Source organism: Pocillopora damicornis, chromosome 9 (assembly GCF_964200805.1).
Source record: "Pocillopora damicornis chromosome 9, jaPocDami1.2, whole genome shotgun sequence".
Classification (NCBI taxonomy): domain Eukaryota; kingdom Metazoa; phylum Cnidaria; class Anthozoa; order Scleractinia; family Pocilloporidae; genus Pocillopora; species Pocillopora damicornis.
This window is the reverse complement of record NC_142678.1, coordinates 1,392,742-1,414,669: the sequence shown is the minus strand read 5'-3', so window position 1 is coordinate 1,414,669 and position 21,928 is coordinate 1,392,742. Positions and strand designations below refer to the sequence as shown.

General features: G+C 40.2%; 1 protein-coding gene across 2 annotated transcripts in view; it reads right to left on the bottom strand.

Annotated features, from left to right (window-relative positions):
* Positions 1-21,928, bottom strand: part of LOC113685694 (uncharacterized) — a 36,431-nt gene that overhangs the window by 429 nt on the left and 14,074 nt on the right. For both annotated transcript variants that reach the window (XM_027203228.2, XM_027203259.2), the window contains 56 exons: positions 21,440-21,484; positions 21,091-21,288; positions 20,434-20,487; positions 20,199-20,243; positions 19,681-19,734; positions 19,537-19,590; positions 19,060-19,113; positions 18,930-18,983; positions 18,543-18,596; positions 18,103-18,147; positions 17,780-17,833; positions 17,615-17,659; positions 17,177-17,230; positions 17,047-17,100; positions 16,832-16,885; positions 16,657-16,710; positions 16,327-16,380; positions 15,582-15,626; positions 14,954-14,998; positions 14,818-14,871; positions 14,597-14,650; positions 14,298-14,351; positions 14,049-14,102; positions 13,751-13,804; positions 13,454-13,507; positions 13,191-13,244; positions 12,616-12,669; positions 12,244-12,297; positions 11,913-11,966; positions 11,756-11,809; positions 11,145-11,198; positions 10,530-10,583; positions 10,392-10,445; positions 10,078-10,131; positions 9,585-9,638; positions 8,987-9,040; positions 8,817-8,870; positions 8,496-8,549; positions 7,829-7,936; positions 7,259-7,312; positions 6,715-6,768; positions 6,571-6,624; positions 6,351-6,404; positions 5,916-5,969; positions 5,214-5,249; positions 4,589-4,606; positions 4,459-4,476; positions 4,305-4,340; positions 3,891-3,923; positions 3,485-3,562; positions 3,207-3,230; positions 2,777-2,900; positions 2,127-2,233; positions 1,372-1,455; positions 632-853; positions 1-111 (listed from right to left, as the gene is read on the bottom strand). The exon at positions 1-111 is cut by the window's left edge and continues 429 nt beyond it. In XM_027203228.2, coding sequence (XP_027059029.2) covers positions 1-111; positions 632-853; positions 1,372-1,455; positions 2,127-2,233; positions 2,777-2,900; positions 3,207-3,230; positions 3,485-3,562; positions 3,891-3,923; positions 4,305-4,340; positions 4,459-4,476; positions 4,589-4,606; positions 5,214-5,249; positions 5,916-5,969; positions 6,351-6,404; positions 6,571-6,624; positions 6,715-6,768; positions 7,259-7,312; positions 7,829-7,936; positions 8,496-8,549; positions 8,817-8,870; positions 8,987-9,040; positions 9,585-9,638; positions 10,078-10,131; positions 10,392-10,445; positions 10,530-10,583; positions 11,145-11,198; positions 11,756-11,809; positions 11,913-11,966; positions 12,244-12,297; positions 12,616-12,669; positions 13,191-13,244; positions 13,454-13,507; positions 13,751-13,804; positions 14,049-14,102; positions 14,298-14,351; positions 14,597-14,650; positions 14,818-14,871; positions 14,954-14,998; positions 15,582-15,626; positions 16,327-16,380; positions 16,657-16,710; positions 16,832-16,885; positions 17,047-17,100; positions 17,177-17,230; positions 17,615-17,659; positions 17,780-17,833; positions 18,103-18,147; positions 18,543-18,596; positions 18,930-18,983; positions 19,060-19,113; positions 19,537-19,590; positions 19,681-19,734; positions 20,199-20,243; positions 20,434-20,487; positions 21,091-21,288; positions 21,440-21,484 — 3,411 coding nt within the window. The remainder of the gene's footprint in view (positions 112-631; positions 854-1,371; positions 1,456-2,126; positions 2,234-2,776; positions 2,901-3,206; positions 3,231-3,484; positions 3,563-3,890; positions 3,924-4,304; positions 4,341-4,458; positions 4,477-4,588; positions 4,607-5,213; positions 5,250-5,915; positions 5,970-6,350; positions 6,405-6,570; positions 6,625-6,714; positions 6,769-7,258; positions 7,313-7,828; positions 7,937-8,495; positions 8,550-8,816; positions 8,871-8,986; positions 9,041-9,584; positions 9,639-10,077; positions 10,132-10,391; positions 10,446-10,529; positions 10,584-11,144; positions 11,199-11,755; positions 11,810-11,912; positions 11,967-12,243; positions 12,298-12,615; positions 12,670-13,190; positions 13,245-13,453; positions 13,508-13,750; positions 13,805-14,048; positions 14,103-14,297; positions 14,352-14,596; positions 14,651-14,817; positions 14,872-14,953; positions 14,999-15,581; positions 15,627-16,326; positions 16,381-16,656; positions 16,711-16,831; positions 16,886-17,046; positions 17,101-17,176; positions 17,231-17,614; positions 17,660-17,779; positions 17,834-18,102; positions 18,148-18,542; positions 18,597-18,929; positions 18,984-19,059; positions 19,114-19,536; positions 19,591-19,680; positions 19,735-20,198; positions 20,244-20,433; positions 20,488-21,090; positions 21,289-21,439; positions 21,485-21,928) is intronic.

Below are 21,928 nucleotides of genomic sequence, written 5' to 3'. Positions count from 1 at the left end.
TTCTTCGTTTTCGTCTCCAATGTCGTAGGCAGCTACATCTCGTATTGGAAGTCGGTTTGGTTTGGGCGTGTCCACTTGAATAATGGTGTAAAGCCACTTGCCATTCTTAACCTAGAACGGAAAAAAAATCGCCTCAAGGAGCTGTAGTTAATCGCGCGAGTCAATTGATCAAAGGGGCCTAGCTAAACATGCGCGATTTAAAACTTTGTACATTTCTCAGTCGTCCTCTGCAAAAGAACAACATGAAATCATCAAAATTTGCGTGGTCTAAAACCGGCAACCCCGACGGCAAATAAGTTAAGTGTCCATTTGGAACTCAACGCTGTTCACAAACGTTAAGCTGAGGCCGAGGCGCGGCGCCGTAACAGACGGTAATCACATCTAGCCATTGGTTAAATTCTAACTAAAAAATATATAAATTCACTTTTTAATTGATGTCTTCCTCAGCGTTGACATCCAGACAGCTTAAGGTCCCAGACATAATGCAAATTCTAAACCCGGTAAAGTTGAAGGGAAATTCGTCAAGCATCAACTATGAAAACTGTGTTTTTTAGTATTTTAGATTAAATATGTTATTTCGGTCGATCTATCTGTATCATTCCTACCCCATCCTTCCTTTATTTTCACTTACTCGACAATTGTCCGCGAGTACACTGGGCTTGAACTTGTTAGACGAACTTGAGTGTATAATCACACCATTATCAGTCTTGATTTTCAATGACTTCGTGACGTCATCAAGCTCTTGGTCATACCAGGCTACAGAGTCTTTGCAATGGTAGGTGATATTCTGGCGGGCGCGGTCACTTAGCAGGCGGAGAAATGAGAGTTGACTAGAGTACTTGACGTACTTGATCTGCAGGCAAACAGAAAAGAGAAATTTAATCGAAAAAAGTAGGGTACAACTCTGTAATAAACAAGATGAACATATCCATTTCAGACAATATACCATTTCTATCCTATCTGTGATTGGTCCAGAAAACTTCCGCTTCTCTCTCAACCAATCAGATGCAAAACTAACAAAAATTTCGACTTGGTTGCCCGCAATTTTTTGGCTGATTTATGCGGTTTGCTTGTATTTTCCCTGAGTTCTCATTGGTTCTTTAAGGTATTTTGGTTTTACGACACTCAATCGAAAAGAGCTCTTTTATTTACAAATGATTAATCGCTGATTTATGAAAAGTGATTTTTCTTATCAGTCACTAACACGTAAATAAATATAATGCTTCGTTTGAGGTACATAATGAGAAAATGGATAAATAAAGTTTGCTTTTGAAAAGCATTTGTTTTGTAAGAGGGCTTTTATCTTTCAAAGCTTGTGTTGAGAGTGAGTTAATTTTCTTAGCTAAGAGGAATTAGATTGTTTGCTATAACCTTGTTAAAGGCGCCAAGATCTTCTCCAAGCCATTTGTATTCATCAGTTCCTGAGAACCATTTCTTTTTTCTGATCGTGAATGGCTGTAACAGAATACAGAATGAACATTACAAGGAAAGGAAAATACGTTGATATATTTTGTAAGGGTACATTCAAAATGAACACGAGCGAGCAAAGACTAACAGTGAAGAGGGACTTTCTCTTCATTGTACCAGAGTTTGCCTTATAACACCAACAACATTCCCATCAAAGGAATGATACAGTTAGTGTCACAAAGTAACTGGGAAAGTCATAATTTTTCAGGCCGGCTGGAAGTCATAATTTTTCAGGCCGGCTGGAAGTCAGTAAGTAAGTAAGTAAGTAGGTAAAACCTTTAATTTGAACACCATGTGGATTATGCTATGACTTTACCAGCTTGTGGGGTCGTGCTAGAATAATTAACGCCTAAAACCTACATATGTGTACAAACGTAAAAATTGTTCAACACAAGGTCCCCATCTGATCAGCATAATAATTAAAAATTATTGATATTTTCACAAGTTAACAATATTATTTAGCTCAAAACGTCAACAAAGGAGACGCGTGGTTCGCAGAAAAGAGGTCAACGGCAAAAAATTGCTTGAAAAAGAGAAGCAAGCGACAAAATGCTGCCATCGACAAACAATTTCTAAATACAAACCATAGAAAGACTAAAAAAATCATGAGTTTGTTTTTTCCAAAAAAGTGGGAGCTCTGTTATATTTAACATATATACCTTTTTTTCATTGTTGGCGTACAAACAGGTTGCGTTGAAGGAGAAGTCACAGTGAACTTTTACAGCATCATCAGGCACGCCATCGTTTGGGTCAATCCAAAAGTCACCTGTTGGAATGTGGTATCACTGAGTAAACTTTTTTTACTTTCATACATAACTTCACATTTATCCACAAGAAACGTAAAAGCTATTAGTGCGCATCTTTCGAGAATCTTTTTAGCCAAATGTTCAACATTCCTCTCATTAACATTAACTTTCTAAAGTATATCGGGGAAATTGAAAACGTCATAGATTTTAAACAACATGGGAGGAAGGGGGGAAGGGGGGGGGGGGGGGAGAAGAAAGATGCCAGTGTAACGAAAAGAGGAAAAATGGGAACCTCTGGGAGAAATTACCAGTCGAGTGTCGAAATTAATCTTAGTTTGCATTGGTTTTACTTTCTTGACTCTGATATTGGTCGAGAAGACTCCCGCCAATCTCTCAACCAATCAGATGCAATGATATAGGAGTAACCCGCGTTTTCCCGCGCTTAAAATCATGCAGTTTGCTCGTAATGTTTTCCTCTCAACTGATTGGTCGTGGGGATTTCCTTTAATTTGGCTCCACGACATTTAATCGAGAAATATTTTTTAACTGTTGAAAATACTTGCCGCTGATAAGACCTGGATACCACGTGACGAGGTCTCTACACGTTCGGGCTGGAAATTCTTTGGTGCCATTAGGCTGCTTGTAAAGTTTAACTTCGTAATGCATCAAAGCTAAAGTAAGTTTAACCTGAACAGGAGTAAAGAAAAATATGTTACTCCTAATAATATATGAAAACTTGGACACCATGCAGAGTCCAAAAATATGTGTTTTATCTCCAGCCAGGTTTACATCGATAACAAAAGTGTAACACATGGGAAAAGTGTCTGCATAACACTGAGAAATGTTAGTTCATCATTTACCAATTATTTGATCGCATCGTGTCTCATGCAGCTTTACAGAGATAAAGAAAAAGCTCTCGAGGCCTTTCCGAACAATTATGAGTCTGGTAAGGTTTTTGTAGTTTACTAAAAAACCGTGTTACTTTTCACTTACTGGATCTATTAAAGCCTCCCCGCTCTGCAAAGCAAAAATCAAAATTAAGAACAGATCTAAACCTTTTTTAACTGTTGAAACCTTCTCCTCAAGAAATAAGAGTGATATCATGCAATAAACAACAATAACAGAACGTGTGATCAGGTAGTCTCTAGTCCATTTACTTCACTAAAAAAATACATGCATATCAGCTTTGAAAATCCTCAATAAGCCGAAATCGCATTCAACCCTTAATTAAACTATTAACCTAAATCACAACATCCGTTCTCTAGGCTCACCTGATCTTTAGAGCCTCTATACAGCTTTGCTTTTTCGTTTTCAACGTTGAGAGAGCCAGTGCCTCTGTTATTCAAGCGCTGAAAAAGAAACAAAAAAAGCTGATCAAACAAAAGTTGAAGAAGCGAAAATATCATGCGTCATTAGCTTCAATTTGCGCTACTCTCGAGTCCGGTTTTTGTTCAACTTCCCTTCCATTTTGAACAGTTCCGTCTGAATTCGGGCACTTTCGTACGATGTCGAACTTCCTGTCCGATTTCAGATTACGACGCTTTTGTCCTATTTCTGGCACTTTCGTACGATTTTTGACGCAAATTAAGCAGAGACTTTCCCACCACATAATACAGTCTGATCCGATTTACAAAATATCGTTGCAAAGGTAGTTGCAACTCGTCATCACATATTTACCTGAACATAGCCACTGAGAGATCTTATGTCTGCCTAAAAAGAAAAAACGATCCACTGTGAATATGAGTTGTATTATTTTTCTAAAACTCAACACAGCGGTCAGACGCTTACGCATGTGCAAACGCTAACTGGCTCGCTTCCAGGTCGTCAGAACTAAGTTGTTTTACAAGAGTTATATACCACACTAGCCATTAAGTCTCGGTGTTTAAAATCAAAAGGGTATAATTGTTTTAGTAAAGCTCAAAACAAGATGGTAAATCGACAAGATACCCTTAATTAAGATAGCTTTGCGTGCGAAAAGTCTCAGGTTTTCCTTTACCGTGAAATTTTGCGCGGGAAGTTAGTACAAATGCCCGACCTTTGACCACTATGTTTTCCCACTCACCCACAGTTGAAGTACAAAACATTACTCACCGGGGGTCCCGGGGGTCCAGGAGGTCCAGACATACCCTGTGACCAAAATGTACACAGTAGCATTACGTCACTGAGTCACCGCTCCGGTATGGTTTAATCAACGTCAATGCAATAAAATACTTCTTGAACACAATACAAGAAAAGAAATTCATACCCGTTCTCCTTCAGGTCCCTATAGCAAAGGAAAGAAATGAATAAACGATGTTTTGAGAAAGAAATATTACTATTTAATTATCATTACAACGCTTAAACGATAAACTTAGCCACTTATTATCGTTGCTTACCCTGTGGCCAACATCTCCCTGTTGATAAAAAGAAAATTTATCAACAAATGTCAAATAACATATAATTTCTCCTAACAATATCATCCCTGAATCACACCTTAAGGTCACGAGAATGAAGGAAATGATCACCAATTTAAGAAGTTCTTGATTGTTATTTAAATTCTCCTTATCAGAAACTTTTGAAATGTATATAGAACGTTACGGAGAATATGCATACTGATTTAAAGGCGTAAAGGGTTAGACACTCCCTTACTGGAACCCTCTATCACAGGCCTAATTTCATACCGAATTGATCACTATGGGATAAACATCATTCCATTAACACGCTTTCTTAAATGCAGTGCGTTAGACCCAAAGATACAATTACAAATGACAAAACAACGATACGTATTTTTGCTACAAGAGCACAGTTCACTTCACTTATTTCCCCACATTCAATTGGGGTAAGAACTCTTCAGTACCAAAGTGACGACAAACTATCCTCACACAGAATGCTTGTAATCACTGAATGTAACTTTTTGTGTTCCTAGGGCTCGAAGTACCCTCGCCTCTTGAAAAATTGGGCCTCTGAACCGCGCAATAGTTCATGCCAAAAAAAAAAAATGGAAGAAAAATTTTATCATACCCTTTCTCCTTGAAAACCTTTCAGACCGTCAATTCCCTAAAATCGACAGAAAAGCATACCTTAAGTGTAATGTCCATATTTGAACAACCGCGACCATCGTGAATGAGAGCAAATGTACTATCCAGATCGTTTTACTTTGATGGTTTCCAGTTTAGTATCCAAAGAAATCCAGAATTGTGGAGGTGTTCGCTAACTAAGATTTTAGATAACTTATGATAGAATATCTTCTTACTTAGGCAATCATGTGCGCACTCTGATTGGTCGAAATTTATAGAATCTCGTGCGAAACTCAACCAATCAAAAACGTTGGCTGTGAGGGGGTTCAGAATACCAATATTGTTCAATAGCTCATGGCTACAGCAGTCAAATGACTTTCTTGAGGAAAATATAACCTGTTCACATTTCACGAAAATTTAAAAATCTTCTCCAGTCCCACATAAAACACAAAACCGTTAACAAGGTACTCTCTCTTCCACGAGGGAGGAAGGGAGAGGATCCTGGGAACGAGGTTACACCAGTTGCATCGACCACGATTTGGTCGAATGGGTTTCCCGTTTACCCGCGCGCTATGCAAGTGACGCGCTCAATTCAGATTCAGAGCTCACTAGCTCCTCCTTCTGGCTTTCTCCTTTTGTTTTAGTAATTACATCGATGTCGAGTTAGAGAAGCTTAATTGGAATACTGTGAACGACGGCAACTCACCAGTGAACCTTGAGAGCCTTGTATACCAGCTCGTCCCTGTGCTCCATCTTCACCCTGCAAAATATAAAAATTGCGTTTCTGAAACTCCAACCGCTGAAACTGGCCTGACACAGCCAGGCTTCGGCCAAATTGAATTCATAAATTTTGCTCCCGATAAAGATGTTTAGTTTTGAAAGCTCCTAGAGTTCTGGCTCGCGCGTAAGGAACACAAAGCTCTCTACCAAGTGGCTGTCGCTACTGACATAAATAGACGTTTTGCAGATTCATACCTGGCCCTTTTATGTTAATCATTCTTGTTGATTTGTTACAGATTCCCTTCAAGCTCTTTTTCCCGATATTCTCTCAAATGAGTAAAAATCCCTCTTACAGAAATTTAATATTTCTCGAAAAGTGATTGCTTAAAATTTTAGTGTCTTTCATCATCTTCATACATACCCTTGGACCGGTTCGACCCAGTCCTCCTTTCTGCCCAACAGACCCTTCTGGTCCCTAAGGAAAAAGAAAGGACTTGAATACATGGCATATTTCAATTTTTCTAAGTGTCTAGAAAGAGAATAACAGAGTAACAAGAGGAACGAAATGTAGAATGACGCTTGGTAAACAAGACACCCTCCCCAAAAAAGTTTGAAAACATCGATGGATAACAGTTTGTTACCTTCAAGCCTGGTTTCCCTGAGGGACCCTGCTGACCAGGAACACCGCGCTCTCCCTGGAAATAAAGCAACGAAGAACATGACGAACTAGTTTGATGAACAAGAAGTCGCCTGTTAAAGTTACCAATTGCTGCTAATTATTTTACCTTATTTCCAAGTGCTCCAGTTTCTCCATTTTCTCCAGGTTCACCGGCATCTCCCTGGACAGAAAAAGTAGGCATGCAATAAGACCTTGTGTAAGTCGTAGGGACAGACAATGCTTCATAAAAGGGCTTTAACTGTGCCACTGTCGTGCATGACTCGATGGTAAAAAAGCTTTATTGTTGGCTTATGCGATATAATTCGCATCGTGGGCTCGTTGCATGAGTCGTAGCCGAGCGACTTCTTAGTCGGCCTCTTAAATGAAAACCTCATTTAAGGACTTTTGCTCGATTGTGTTCATTGAGCGAACACTTCATCGAATTGCATCACCAACAGCTGTTTCAAACGGATCATTAAATCACAGCGGAGCATAATGTTTAAGAAGGTTAAAACTGACCAGCGCAATTCATCGCCGGAAGGAGAGTAGCATTATCGCAATCTACACCAAAAAGACTACATCTTGAGGTAAACGATTGTGCTTTGTCATAACCACAATCCTTTAACGATATCATGATGTTTTCCCTCCATAATACAAGACCTGGCACTTACTGCTTCACCGGCTAATCCCTCGAGTCCCGAACCGCCTGACTCTCCTCTTCCTCCCTAATGAGTGTAAAATTTTGAAAATTACTTAATAAAAATAAAATAATTAAAACTGTCAAGTGTTTTTAATCTATTGAAACATCGATTCGTGCTTTGTGAGAAAAACGGATTATAATGTCGTTTTGGTCTTGTTAAAAAGGCGCCTATAAATGTTTATACCTTGTCAACTTTATTTCAATTATAACCGCTTTTGTGTTTGTTACCAACAATAAGCTTTCCCTCATTTGAAAAGTCTGTTTTTTGTGAAAACCAGGTAATTGTGTTGCGCTTTTGGACAAAGCACCCTATCTCCACTTAGGAGCACAGTTATGGGCACTGAACAACATCTGGATCAAAAAGGTTTTGTGTAGTAGAGGTCAAGGAGGTAGCCTATGTTCCAAAAATGTGGCGCGAAGTCGGCAAAATATACAATCTTTAGTCGCATTTTGCCACTGAGTTCGGGATACATGCCAGCTATTCGATTCAGAACGTATCAGGTCCATATCAGAAATAACACCGTCGCTCTGATGTACTTACGTCCACGCCACTCGGTCCAGGGACTCCCCTCGTCCCTGTGGACCCGGAAATGCCAGGAAGGCCAGGCTGCCCAGTTGCTCCCTGAGCACCTGCTTCTCCCGCCACACCCTGTATATGGAAGACCACATTTGCATCATTACGATCAGGTGCTTATTAAAGAGCAAACAGCTTATGAGGAATCAAATATTGGAGAGACCTTTTCATGAGCCACCATTTTCAGTTTAATAACCCTATCTCGGGTTGGGAGAGGGGATTGCACAGAGATGAGAGCGCTCGCCGCTCACCGATGTGGCCCGGGTTCGATTCCCAAACATGGTGTCACATGCGGGTTGAATTTGCTATTCGTTCTCGTCCTTGCTCCAACGGTTTTTCTTCAGGTCTTTCGGTTTCCCACCTCAACTTAAACCAACATTCCAAATTCAAATTAGTGTTGGATCGATTGAATAATTGAACAGTTTCAAACACACATTGTAAACGAAAATTATAACCTGTTGCACAAAATGTATTTGAAAAAACAAACAAACAAAGGTGGGTAAAAACGAATTGGAACCGTGGTTGGTTGAGTTTTCTCGACCGATCACAGATCGAGATAAGGTAAAACCAATGTAATCCAGATTTTTTTTTTTACCTTCAATTAAAAATGGCTCTATGATGCACTTTATCCTACCTTGAATCCATCACGTCCAGGGTTTCCGACGGGTCCTGCAGATCCTATGGTTCCCTAAAAAGTGCAATTTTAGATTTGGTTTCAAACAATATGTGTTATTAAGTTATCTTAAGGCGTTAGATGCAACTGATGATGTTCCAGTTTTTACAGGGAGAAGCAAATTTCCAAAACTACAGGGAACAGGATGTAAAAATTCGCTGCGACACGTCTCTTCAACAAACCGCTTAGTGCACCGTGACTGTTCCTGGAACAAGTCGCCGCGATTTGCTTTATCGCTTCGATCAACACAGAAATTATTGAACACATCCGCTTTAAACTCACTTCTCTTCCTCTGTCTCCGGGTGAACCTCTTTGACCTGGCCTTCCAGCCTCCCCCTAAATCACGAAGAAAACAAAACAGTTTACGCGTCTTACTGATACCTAACAGTGGTTCATGCAGCAAACAAATCTCAGTAAGATAAAACCAAAAAAGAAGAAAATTTGATTAAAACCTGCTTCCCTGTGGCTCCATCTTTTCCGCTTGCACCAGGATCTCCTGAGTCACCCTATTAAAAATTTCAAATTGAGTCTTTTCAGCTTTGGAATGAGGGTTTCTTAATCATACGACGGTAAAAAAAAACGAAACAATCATAAGTGGGATGATTTTATCTATTATTAAGTCGAGATAATGGAAAAATGATATGGAATCCAAGAAGGAATCCATGATTTAAGATGAAGATAATATTTTCCACACGCGTTCTTCGACCTGGCCTCTAACGGTTATAGCCAATTTTTCGACCAGGCATCGATACCAAACTCAAGAAGTGGTATCTTCCAACCAAAGATTCAGCTCAGATGATATATCTCGGTTACTCCTCTTTCGCTATCACTCATTTGGAGTTAAAAATAAATAAATAAAAACACATTGTCACGCTCTCGTAGTTCCCTTGATGAGACTATAAAGGTTAAAATCGATACCCGTTTTCAGCCGCAGTAGCTTAATCCAAATCTGTAGGGAAGGGTGATTACCTATATGGCTTATATTAGGTTACCCGGCAAAGGTTACCCGTGGGGGAACAGAGATCCAAAAGGTGCATTTGTTCATCTCACCTTAGAGCCAACCTCACCAATGATTCCCTTGAGGCCCATCAATCCATGTAGGCCCTGATGACGCGTAAAACAAATCAAAAGTGAGGGACCTGTTGTCAGTGTGGACCAAGTTGTTATTTCAATGGAGGAAGAGGAACAGCAGAGGGAAACGCAGAGGCTGGAAGTTTATCGCTCTGCCCCACGAATGAAAAGGTCCAGGTTTTAGCAATGGTTAGGGAAGAGGGTCGTCGTTTTAATTTCTTGGGTGAGACTTTAAGGTCGTCAATTACCTCTCCCCAACTTAAGCTAAAAATGGGTGACTGCAAACCTGATGAAATCCTAGGAAGTGGCAGGTTGAGGAAGCCGGTGATAGACAAGCATCCTATCCAAAGAAAGTAACAGTACTCCTGGTCGTTTCAGGGTACGGAAACAAGATTGAGTTCCGGCAGCAATAGCCAATCTTGTTATGGACACCTAGCCTAACCGTAGCTGCACGGCCGCTTTCAATACTCACCATTTGCCCTGTCCGCCCAGGTGGTCCGTTAGGCCCACTTTCGCCTTGTTTACCCTGTCATAAATAAATTCCAAAAATATAAAGTTCCTCGAGGTTTGAATTGTACTTTTGCCGTTGTAAAGAAATCCAGCAATAGTAAAGCAAGATAGCACGAATCAGTATTAGTAAGTGTATCTGAGAATCTGCGCATCCTTCCCTTCCCTAACCCAAAAGTAACCCTGACTTGTTATCAGTTGATTGTTGTTAGGTTAGGGGAGGGGTAAGTTCGCTGTTGCTCAGACGCTGTCATTGATTCCATAGCACCGTAGCTTCACCTGAGGACCGCCGTCTCCTGTACTTCCTGGTACACCATCACGTCCGAGAAGACCCTGTCATTTGACAAAATAAAGCGGCCCATAAGCATTTAGAAAAATACACGTAGGTAATTTTGAATTCATTGTTTCGTTTCTTACCGGGATTCCATCTTCTCCGCTGCTTCCTGGCATCCCTTGGTTACCAAATGACCCCTGAAAAGATGTAAGTACAATAAACCAAAAGCAATTAATGATCAGACAACAATGATGACGATGATGATCGGTCGAAAACGGTAAATGACATCTGCGGAGGCGACGCAACGTTTTGAGATGAGAGGGGTTCATTACACATCAAATCAAGCCCACATTCCGAAAAAGAGTTCCCACCCATGAATTACATATTTCGTCGACACGAATAAACCTATTTGCAATCTTAACAGTATCGTATGTGTCTGTGATCGATTTGTGACACCACGCAAGGAGGCTGTTTCTTGAATAATTCTCTCTAACACGCGAAGCGTCCGATTTAGAAACTCTTTACGGTGGCCGATTTACATCATCAGCTCAGTTGAAAAAATCAAACTATCTTGTTCACAAGTCTCGCAAGTTATCGTTTTGTCTGGTGCAATCTTGATGAAACTGTTTGTAAAAAAAATCACGAGACTAGAAGTAGCAACATGTTCCACACCAAGCACCAAATCGTGGGGGGACTGGGGGGAACAAAGACCCCCTTCCCCTTCCCCTTCCCCCCTCTTCCACCTTTGGACCACCTACCGCTTGTCCTGGTTTACCATTCAGCCCTGGTATTCCTGCACCTCCCAACTCTCCCTAAAAGGATTAAAAATGGATGATGAATTAAGAGTCAATGATGTTTTTCCGCAGAAACAATTAAAAACACGACCTATAATTTGTATCAATCGAAAAACGCTCTCAAGTGCGAGTATCGTGAACACCAAAACTAAAGTTATAATAACAGCCAATCAGAAGTAGTTGGTTGAAGTTTTAAAAGAAATAAGACAAAAAGTTAGCTGGCTTGGCCAAGGTAACTCATGAAGGGAAATTGGTCTCGAGTATCCTAAATGGACTCTGAACAGTTCGTGATGATCAATAATTATTTACATAAGAAGCTGAATTACACACACAGTTTGATTGGTTCTTACTTATGTTCACTTAGAAGGCAGACGCATAGATAAAGTTACTGTTAACAACATTTTTTCTTCTATGTTACATAACACAAATAGATTCCATGTTGCCGTGTGTCTGTACAGTTATAGATCACAGAAGACGCTAAATTGTGGTAATTGAAGTCATTTGTAATCTATTACGGAACAAACCCACGGCAACATGGAATCTATTTGTTAATTAGAAGAAGTCAGTTCACCAACCGATGGTCCTGTGGCCCCTGGAGACCCCATACCACCTGGCGCTCCGGTGTCTCCCTGAGAATCGTAGAAACAAAAGACACTCGTTCATTCATGGGACATTTTTTCTACTCCCACCAGTGTTCCCTATAAAAAAGGTGTCAGAGTACCATCTCCTTACCGGTGGCCCTCGGTCTCCCAATGCTCCATTTGTACCCTGATAACCAGGAGCGCCCTGCAATCGAAAGAGGCACGAAAGTAAAGATTATGCTCTACTTTTTTTAACGGAAAACGTAGCCTGTGCAAGAGTCTTAGTCAGAGAAGATGAGCGATGTATGCGAAAATCGGCGAGGGTCAGGCTATTGTTCCGTTGCTTTTCTCATAATAAATTTATAAATGGGAAGTAAACAATGGCATTTCCGTTAAGTTACTCCTAGTTCCCTGATCGAAGAAGTTTATTCAAAAGTCAGTTGATCATCAACCTCTCTGTCGAACTTATTTTGTCACCTTACCTGGGTGCCTTGTTCACCTGCAGGTCCCGTTAGTCCTTCCTCGCCTAGCGATCCCTACGGTGTAAAAAAAAAACAGACTTAGTATAGTTTTCGTAGTGGGACTAAGCAGGGGGAAGGGAGGCCTGTGCACTCTGAAATATTTCTTTGAGTTCCCCCCCTCCCCCTCCCTCTCCCCCTGCCCACGGCCTCTCTGGTAAACCCCCCTGCGGTCTCTCATCGACGCAAAATGGATCCTCGTATATCTATGGTTTGTCATAAGCATATTTTGTAGCAAGCTTTGTACATACAAGTCTGTGACAGACTTGACTTTCAATTTAGAACTTCAATGGCAATCAATGATATAGGTAATGACCGAACATTCTGTGCGCATACTTTTATTCCTGGATTCCCCAGTCGTCCTTGATTACCGACAGGTCCAGCATTTCCCTGCAATGAACAATAAATAGGCAAGAAAAAGGATGAAAATTAATGAATGTAATGGAACATAAGGAAACGTTTGTTTGAAAAATATGTCTCGCACCGGATATGGTCAGCCTTTCAAGTTTTCAACCCTCGTATTGCTAAAAGGAATTGTAAATTTGAATTTTGGAAAAACTATGAATTAGAAACCAAAGATGAGTTCACACAAAAAGATTTCAAAATGAATTCAAAACAATCCTTGTGGTTTCAATTTCTTCGTTATCTTCTTTCCTCGAGGCGCGTTTGTGATTTGAATGTTGTAAAAACTGCAGAAATACAGAAATACATATTCCGAAACTTCTGAGAAAAGGTTTCTCAGAAGTTTCGGAATATGTAAACCGGTTTCAAGGAAGAAAATTTTTTTCTCTGGGATCAGATTGGGCAATTCTGAGCAGATAAGATAGGCTCAGGTAGCCAATCAGGACATAAGATTTGTTCCATCTTACACGCTTACGGGGCAGGCCATGTAAACAAGTTGGCGCACTCACCTCGGGTCCTTCAAATCCGGGACCACCTTGGTCACCACTATCCCCACGCGGACCCTGAGGAAAAGAAACAAAAGTTTGTTAAAGATCAATGCTGTACGGGCGACATCAGGAACTAAAGAAAAAGAAATGATCCATGCATTAAGAGTTTCATCTAGGATAATTGAAAGCGAAAGAGGCCAAATTGTTGTCAGGTCTTTCATGTGAAAGTAAGCCCTAAGCAGAAAACCAAGTTTTACTCTTTATCAAAACTATCATTTACTCACCAAGTTGCCATTACTCCCTGGTAATCCTGGCAAACCACCTTCACCGGTCACTCCCTTATAAAATAAAGTACACAATTATGAAAAGTTCCTGATCTGGTGGCATTCATTTATTTCAAGTGGAAACGGTAATTAAGAGCCCACTGAAAATATGGAAGGATCCTCCTCTCGTTGGCACAAATTTACACCAATGTGATAAGAACTTGATGAGGAAAAATAGAGACCGGACTCGAAGAGTAATGGACATCGAGCCTCTTTTACCCGGTTAATAAATGTAAACAGTTTGTTTCATTTCCATACTTTTTCTCCTCTGCTTCCTCTGTCGCCACGTGATCCCGGAAAACCATCCTCTCCCTAAAGATAACATCCAGCGAGATACATTAGAAAAAGAAGAATACCGTACCTGGTCGTTAAATAGAGAAAGTTTTTAATTCGTTATGTCTTATAATTCAGCTTGCTACAAACAAAATCGCAAAGAAAGGTGTTTTCCTGTCTTGTCACGAGCGTGGGACGAATTAAACTTAAGACCTTCGGATTCTGTGCTCCGATGCACTTTCACTTTTTCGCCGTTTCAAACGGAAGAAAAACCTTAACTTACTGATCGTCCGTTTGATCCTCGTTTCCCTCGCTTGCCATGGGGGCCTCTGATACCCTAAATTCCACAAAAAACAAAGAATGAATCAATTTGTTACCGTTAATATGCGGTGGAATGAGGTCACCCTTCATAGCTACAAACCAATAAATGACCATCCGCGTATTAAGTTGCGATTCACCGAAGAGAATAATTTTCATCAAGAAATAACATTGGGATTTACAGTAATTTTATGAAACATAATAAGAATATTACCATTTCACCCTTGGAGCCTCCGTCACCTGAATGACCAGGAGGACCTCTGGAACCCTGAAAAGGAAAATACTTGAAGTAAACATGATTAAAATAATTGACGCTTCGAATAGTACTCGAACTACTGAATTTTTGCGGAATTTGCTCAGTTGTTCACGACGGACCGCATAACAATGAAAAACCCAGTTATTTACCTTCCGCCTTGCTACACTGCGGTACACTTTATCGTCATAGATCCTTTTCATGGTGCGAAGAGACATAGGAAAAATAAAATGTTTAAAGCGAGGTAAGGAATCACTTACTACACGTCCTATAGGACCCAGAATTCCAGGCTGACCCATCAGACCAGGCACTCCCTGTTGAAGACAAAAGGAAGTATATGTTTGAAAATATAACAAAAACACTAAATGTGAAAAGTTTTTTCTTTTGAAAATAACATTTTACATAAGGCTAGAGTTTATGTAGTCTCCTTGTTCGGTCTCGTTTCGCAACGCGCCCTCGAAAAGAGAGAGTTGTAACTTACGATTCGTCCAGATTTTCCCTGGTCACCGCGTTCACCCGAGGCCCCGAGTACACCCTAAAATGAACAAGTGACATATAGAGAGCAGCACCAGTGAACATTATGATGACATAAATCTCGCAAAGACCAAAAAACTTACAACTTTTCCATTAGTTCCTTTGACTCCAGATTTTCCCATTGGTCCCTGCAATGCAACGTCCAAAACGAGAGAACTTTGTGGCGAAATTTATTTTGAAAATTTTGCATATGGGCAGTGTTTAAAAAATGCGCAGCTAACCTCATTCGAAATTAACAGTAATACGTATGAGCAGGAGTGATGTTTTTCTAGATCTTGGTACTGCAGGGGCCATAAACCTCACGGCTTCTGCGGGAGTTTCATTAAATGCCGTTGACCGGCAATCTTCCGTCGCCTATAAGACCTCTGACCGCTGTCTATTGAGCCTGCGAGACATTTGTGCTTAAGCTTCGCCGCCTATTACATCATCGGCTGTGCTGAAGGAAAACGTCATTGAAGTCATTGTCAGTCCCATTGTCAGTCTGTCATTGAAGTCCCTGCTTCTGTTCAATCTCTAATCAATTATCCTAGCCATAAGTGGGCGATCTATAATATTATTCTCAAGAGACCACATAGCCTTCGTTTAAAATGAATTTGGTTCATTTGAAATGAAATGGCTCATTTGGTATGGTCAAGCTAATATATTAGTTTGATTTCCATCTGGAAATAGTGTAGACAAAGTCTCAGATTAAGACATTGAGTTCTCTCTGACCTGACTTCCCGGAACACCATTCAAGCCATCGTCACCTTTAGAACCCTAAATAAAAAGGAAAAATTTTGATAGGTAAATTTTTTCGTTTGTCTCATGAGTCACTATCAATATCATATGGATATATCATTGGTTCAACTCCAGCCGTAAACCATCGCATTGGTTCTATCAAACATGTGGTAATTGTAATTCGCCATTCTTAAGCAGACGTTTCCTTTCATCTCTTTACGGTGGCCAATTCACATTAACAACTACATTGATAAGGCCAAATTATCTTGTATTATCAAAACCTTGATCATTGGATAATGCAATTCAAGAGTTTTCATTGGCTTAGCCATAATGTGTTATGAGCCATTATAACATGCGCGCGAATGAGGACGAGTGAAACCGGAAGTGTTTTAGTACGTTAATAGTTGGGAAGATTTATCTATATTTTGGGGCGTTTTTCACATCTCAATTATTCCACTCGCACTTGTTGGAAAGGAGATGATTATGACCAACTCGGTCTGTATCTCATATCCAACGCTCGCTCGTGGAAAACTTGTTAAAAAACCCCTGTCCTCTCCCTCCCCCCCCCCTCCCCCCCACTTCACCGACGCAGTACCACGGGTCAGGGGTAAAAAGATTGATACAACAATGACAACTTTCTGGGAATCCATTATTAATAAAGTTTGTATTTTCTTTTCTGTTAACATTTTCTGATAGCAGTTTCCTAAGTTCAACTTCATCTGTTTTGTCATACACTTACCTTTGCCCCAAGACTCCCGTCTTCTCCTTTTGACCCGGGGAAGCCTGGTAACCCCTGAAAGAGCAAATATGGTGCAACTCAAAAACTGAATTGTCTCATCTCAAAAGAAATTTTCAAGTAAACTAGAGCAGAATGAATGACGGAATAAAATTCAGTTCATTTATCATCACGGCCACGATACACAAAAAATGTTTTAGTTTACAGCTTTCGTTCTCATTTTTTGAAGAAGTTCATACTTCTTTCCTAGAAATTTGAAATAAAGCAACACAACGATGGAGGGGACCTAACCTACAGAATGTTTATTAGGTACATGCAGAAAATACTCCTTACTACTTCCCCGGGTGATCCAGTGTCACCTGCCTCACCAACTGGACCACTGGACCCCTGCGGAAAAAAAAAACAACAACAACCCTTTAAACTGAACCGTTGGCTCATCTGAAATATATAGAATGTACATGATATGTTCACATTGACAATTCAATCTAAGGGTTTTGTTTCCAGTTACCTGCTGACCAGCTACTCCAGGTGCGCCTACTGTTCCACTTAGCCCTAGAGCTCCCTGCAGCAACAAACGGAGAACAACAATGTAACTTTTTCAATTCATGATCTTTCTCTATGCTGAGTTGTCCTTGGTCAGTGGCTTCGAATAAAAATGGTGGAGGCAAACTTCACCGCATTACAGCTGTTGTTTTTGTATTTATAAAATTTATGCAAACAAACCTTCGGTCCCTCGGGTCCTGTCTCTCCCTGTTCTCCAGCATCTCCAGGTTTTCCCTACAAGGTAAGCAAATCAATTCCGTCCTATTGAAAGGCTCCTGTCAATCAACACAAAAGTGATGTAAACTCGCACCTTCTCGCCTTCGGTTCCAACTGGACCCGGTGTACCTGCGCTTCCAGGGGCTCCCTGAAAGGCAAAAAGAAGAAGAAGAAATGATGCACACGTTTACGATCAGGTGCTGCACACATCACTGACGAGAGAAATTTTAGGCTCAAGCTATGTGGAGACAAGGTTTGTGCCTCCTAAAGTTAATTTTTTGGCAACGACTGAATTTGTTGCTCGCGAATCGACTTCTGAACTCAGGAAAATAACGTTTCTTTTTTAAGTGCTGTAGAAGAAAAAACAAATATACATTCAGTTCACAAACGGGGTCCCCATTCTCCAACAACCACACAATAATTCTATCTTTCTATCACTGATCTGATCTATTTCCATATACAATCTATTCCATTCCTTTTCGCAAAGCGTTCAGATTAACCGAACAAATTATCTAAACTAATTGATAAATACCATAGGACCGTCTTCACCAAGTTTGCCAGAATCTCCTTCCTCGCCCTAAAAAAATATCCAGGTATAATATAAATGATTTGTCATTCGATGACCAACTCTTTTCCTCTCCAATTAACGAACGTTAAATTAAAGTAAACAAAAACCAGAGTAATCTGTTTCTCTTACATGTAAACCGGGTGAACCAGATCGACCCGTTCTTCCAGCCAACCCTTGCGGCCCCTAAAGGAAAAAAAGATTTAACAAAAAAGAAAACATTGTTATAGACTCCGGAGAAAAAATTCACGCATTTGGAAAGATATTTTTTCCCTTTCATTTGAAGTAAAGACGCGAAGAATTTGACTCAGCTTACGTTTTAACAACCCAATTAGTAAAGAACTTCCTGCGATAGCTCAGGGAAGAACTCCTATTATTGTTGAGGTTAAACGCTAGACAAGTTCACAAAGGTTCATGCTATTGCTGTTGTTGTTTTGTTGTTATGGGTTGCCTACCTGTTCTCCCTTAACACCACGAGGTCCATAATCTCCCATGTCTCCCTAGCAGGCAAATAAATTGTGTTCAGCAGGACTAAGCAGACATGTAAAGGCTACGTTAAATTATGTTGAAGTTATTTACCTGCCGGTTAAGACGCATTTTGATGTGTTCTTACTTATGCTCAATTGAGTATTAAATCATGGAGGACATCAAATTTGGTGTGAACATCAGTGACACATTCGGCTGCGCCTCGTGTGCCTCTTTTTTTCACGGTTCTCACCACATTTTGATGTCATCCGTGATTTACGACTGAATAGACGCACAACAACATGGAACCTATTTTCTAAATGGTTAAAAAAAAGTGTTGAATGTTAAGGGTTGTTTCATTCGTTTCTGTCATAATTCACAGCTGAGTATACAGGATTCTTAACATCCCCTCTGCAACATTTAAACATACCCTTTCACCTTGTCTTCCCGAATAACCTGGTGGTCCATTTATTCCAGGCACTCCCTAAAATAAAAAATAGCAACACTACAAAGGTAAATACGTACTTAAAAACCGCGTTCGAGGTCCGTACTGTAAGTTATGGACTGAGTTTTTCCTGATCGGATTTATGTATATATACATTCGAGGCGAAAAACCAATTTTCGTAACTTACGGCACAGACCAATAACACGAAGAGCTTGAGATATTTATCATATCTCTGGATTCAAATGGAGAGAGAAGATTTCAATTCGAACAAATTTCTTCAACTCAGCGGGCCGTATGCTGAAATATGAACGACTAAATTGAGTAATCATACCGCACGTGCTGAGAGAGAGATATAATACTGAGAAGTCTTACCTTTACACCCCGTTCCCCAGGTGATCCCAGGAGCCCTTGCGATCCAGCTGGTCCCTGTAGGATAGTCAGCGCTCTAATTTTTTTTAAAAATCAAAATACTTTGAGAGACACAATGATGAAGTATACTTACCCTTGAACCGATAATACCCATGGTGCCTTTGGGGCCAGTGTCACCGTGAGCTCCCTGCAAAGTTAACATAGTAATTTACAGGAGCTGGTGTTGTTTCTGTTCGCGTTGATCTACGTCTCTATATGTTTGGAAGTTTTCAACGAGAAGAAACTTTCTTTAAGAGGAAGAGATGCTCAGGACGGGCAAGATTAATTTAACACATATTGCAAATGACCAACTTGTCAAAATTACATTGAATTTTTCAAAATGCAAAAAAAACAGCGAAGTTTTTCCTTTAAGTAGAGACAATCTGGAGGCATACTTGAACACCAAACGCAATCGACATAAACGGCAAACAAAAGTGTTTTTACCCACAAAAATGACATGCTATTTACGTAAATAAACGTTTAGATTAAAGAATTGAGCTAAATTTAAGATAGTCTAGTACGCAATTTTGTTAAAAAACAGCTAAACTTTGTTAGAATAACTGGTTCTTACCCTTTTCCCTCGAGGTCCAGGCCTTCCACGTGATCCACGTGTCCCATTGTTACCCTGAAACCGTAAGTTGTAATTATTTTCTAATGATAAGAGTACAAATTGAAAATTAGCCAGGGAGACCTTTGCTTATTGTCAAGGTTTTACCGATTTTCCTTTTGCGCCAATTTCTCCTCTCTTGCCTGGAATCCCTGGATTTCCCTAAAAATAAAATACGATAAAAGAAGCCGACATTAAACTGGTCACTTGCTTCCATTGGTAAATCTTGGTTCTTTTTATTGACAACTATCTGAAAACGGTTCCTTGGGTTGCTCCTCTCCCTTTGCTTGATTTAACAAAACGGCGTTCCAAACCACCCTTAATTTAGTCTAATATTTAATGTAAACGTTGATTTTCTGAGCCTTGACGCGAAGGCTTTACAGTGAAAACAGAACAACCATCTTTTTTCTTAAAACAACCTGCACTTAAATAAGTCTCAAGACCCAGTAACTGTCTGAAACCACGGCTTAAATTGAACTTCGTTTAAGCTACCAGTTAGTAGTATTTGTAAGACTTATACTTAATGAATGCTATAATCTTTATTTCCGCTGATTTTCTCTCTTATATTTCAGTAAATCTAAGTCCACCCAGGTCTTGTGATCTACTATGACCATCCAATTACATACCGTGGATCCTTGGTATCCAATGGGTCCCTCGGTACCAGTGCTACCCTGAAGCAAACACATATGAAGACTGCACTATAGCTATCAAAACGTCCCGATTTACAATAAATAATGAGGCAAACGAACAAACGCATCCTTTCTAACAAAGTACATATTCAAAGTAGATATTCATGTTCCCTCTTATGATCTTCGAACATCCAAACTGTAGTGATCTAAAACAAATGAAATTCATACTTACTCCCCGACCTTCGAGTCCTTGTGCGCCCATTTCTCCGGGAGATCCATTATCGCCCTGATAAAAATATCACCAGCACCGTCGGCGTAATTAGTTTAATTTAAGCTATTACAATCGACACTTTCGTGAGTATGAATAACGCGCGTGATATGTGCCATTACAGGCATAACTGGGATAAGTTTGGCCATCATATCTCATTATTGTATGTTTCGAAACATACATTGGTAAGGAACATTAATGGAAAGTTTTAAAAAAAATTGTTTGATAACTTTCTTTTATGAGGTATCACCTTGAGGCAGAGCTCAAACTCCGTAACACGCTCTCTCGTATGAAGATAGAATAACAAAGATGGTAAATGGTTCTCTTCATTTCGGCGCTAAACCACTTGTTGGCTATAGAGCCGCATGCGGGAGGTTTTTGACGGCTTGTCGATTTTTCATTTAGCGAGAACAAATTTTTGCAGCTCGAGATGACTGAAATTTCTGAGATAACCCGCCATAAAGCTTTCGCGTCATCATATTACATGGTATCTGCCATATCATTTGCAATACACACGAGTGAAATGTCTATCAAATAACCCGTAGAAATCAAAGGAACATTATCATACGAATACTTACGAAAAACATTAAGTAAGCAATACAAGAACATAGTCTTACTCACGATGGAACCTTTTCCTCCAATTGGTCCCTGTTCTCCAATCTCTCCATCACTTCCCGCCGTCCCCTTCAGCCCCATAGGTCCTGTATCACCGCTGTCGCCTTGGTAGCCCGTATATCCGACCAAACCAGGCGTCCCGCTTTCTCCTTTCTGTCCCACAACTCCTGGAATACCTGGAGAGCCTGGCTTACCAGCGGAGCCCTTAACAAAAGCATTCAAATGAAGAAGGGAACATAAGACTGCAAATTGTGCCGGGAGTCCGAGGGGGAAGGGTGTGAAAGAGGGGTGGGAATAGAGGGGGTCTCATACCCCTCTCAGTTTTGGAAATCGTTAAATACTGATATCCGCTTACCTGGTCACCTTCCTCGCCTTCCACACCTTTAGCTCCAGAAGAACCCTAAGTCCAAAAAAAAATTGAAATCTCAGTGCATAGAATCTTCCAAAAACATTGAACTTGGATATGAACAAATCGCAAGTAAACAGCAGAGAATTTCCAAAGGTCGTCTTTATTTCTGATGAGGATTGCCTATCATTTTCAACGCTTATGTCAATTAAGCGTTTGAAATGCCAGTGTAACGATTTAGGTGATTTTTACAACCTGTTTCGTGATGTTTGAGTGTGTGCAAAGTCAAATCAAAGACAACGCATATAAGACCGCTAAAGAGCCGGACAGGTTGACGTGAGCCGATCCGGAAGAAGCCGTTTGGCCTCGCACTCACACGGCTCTGTTGCATTTTCCATAAACTAAAATTATCATAGGACGTACACTAACAACAGAACAGAAATGAGGAAAGAAGTCACGCTTTACGATGATTTGTGATTTTCTTGTTCAGACTTAGAG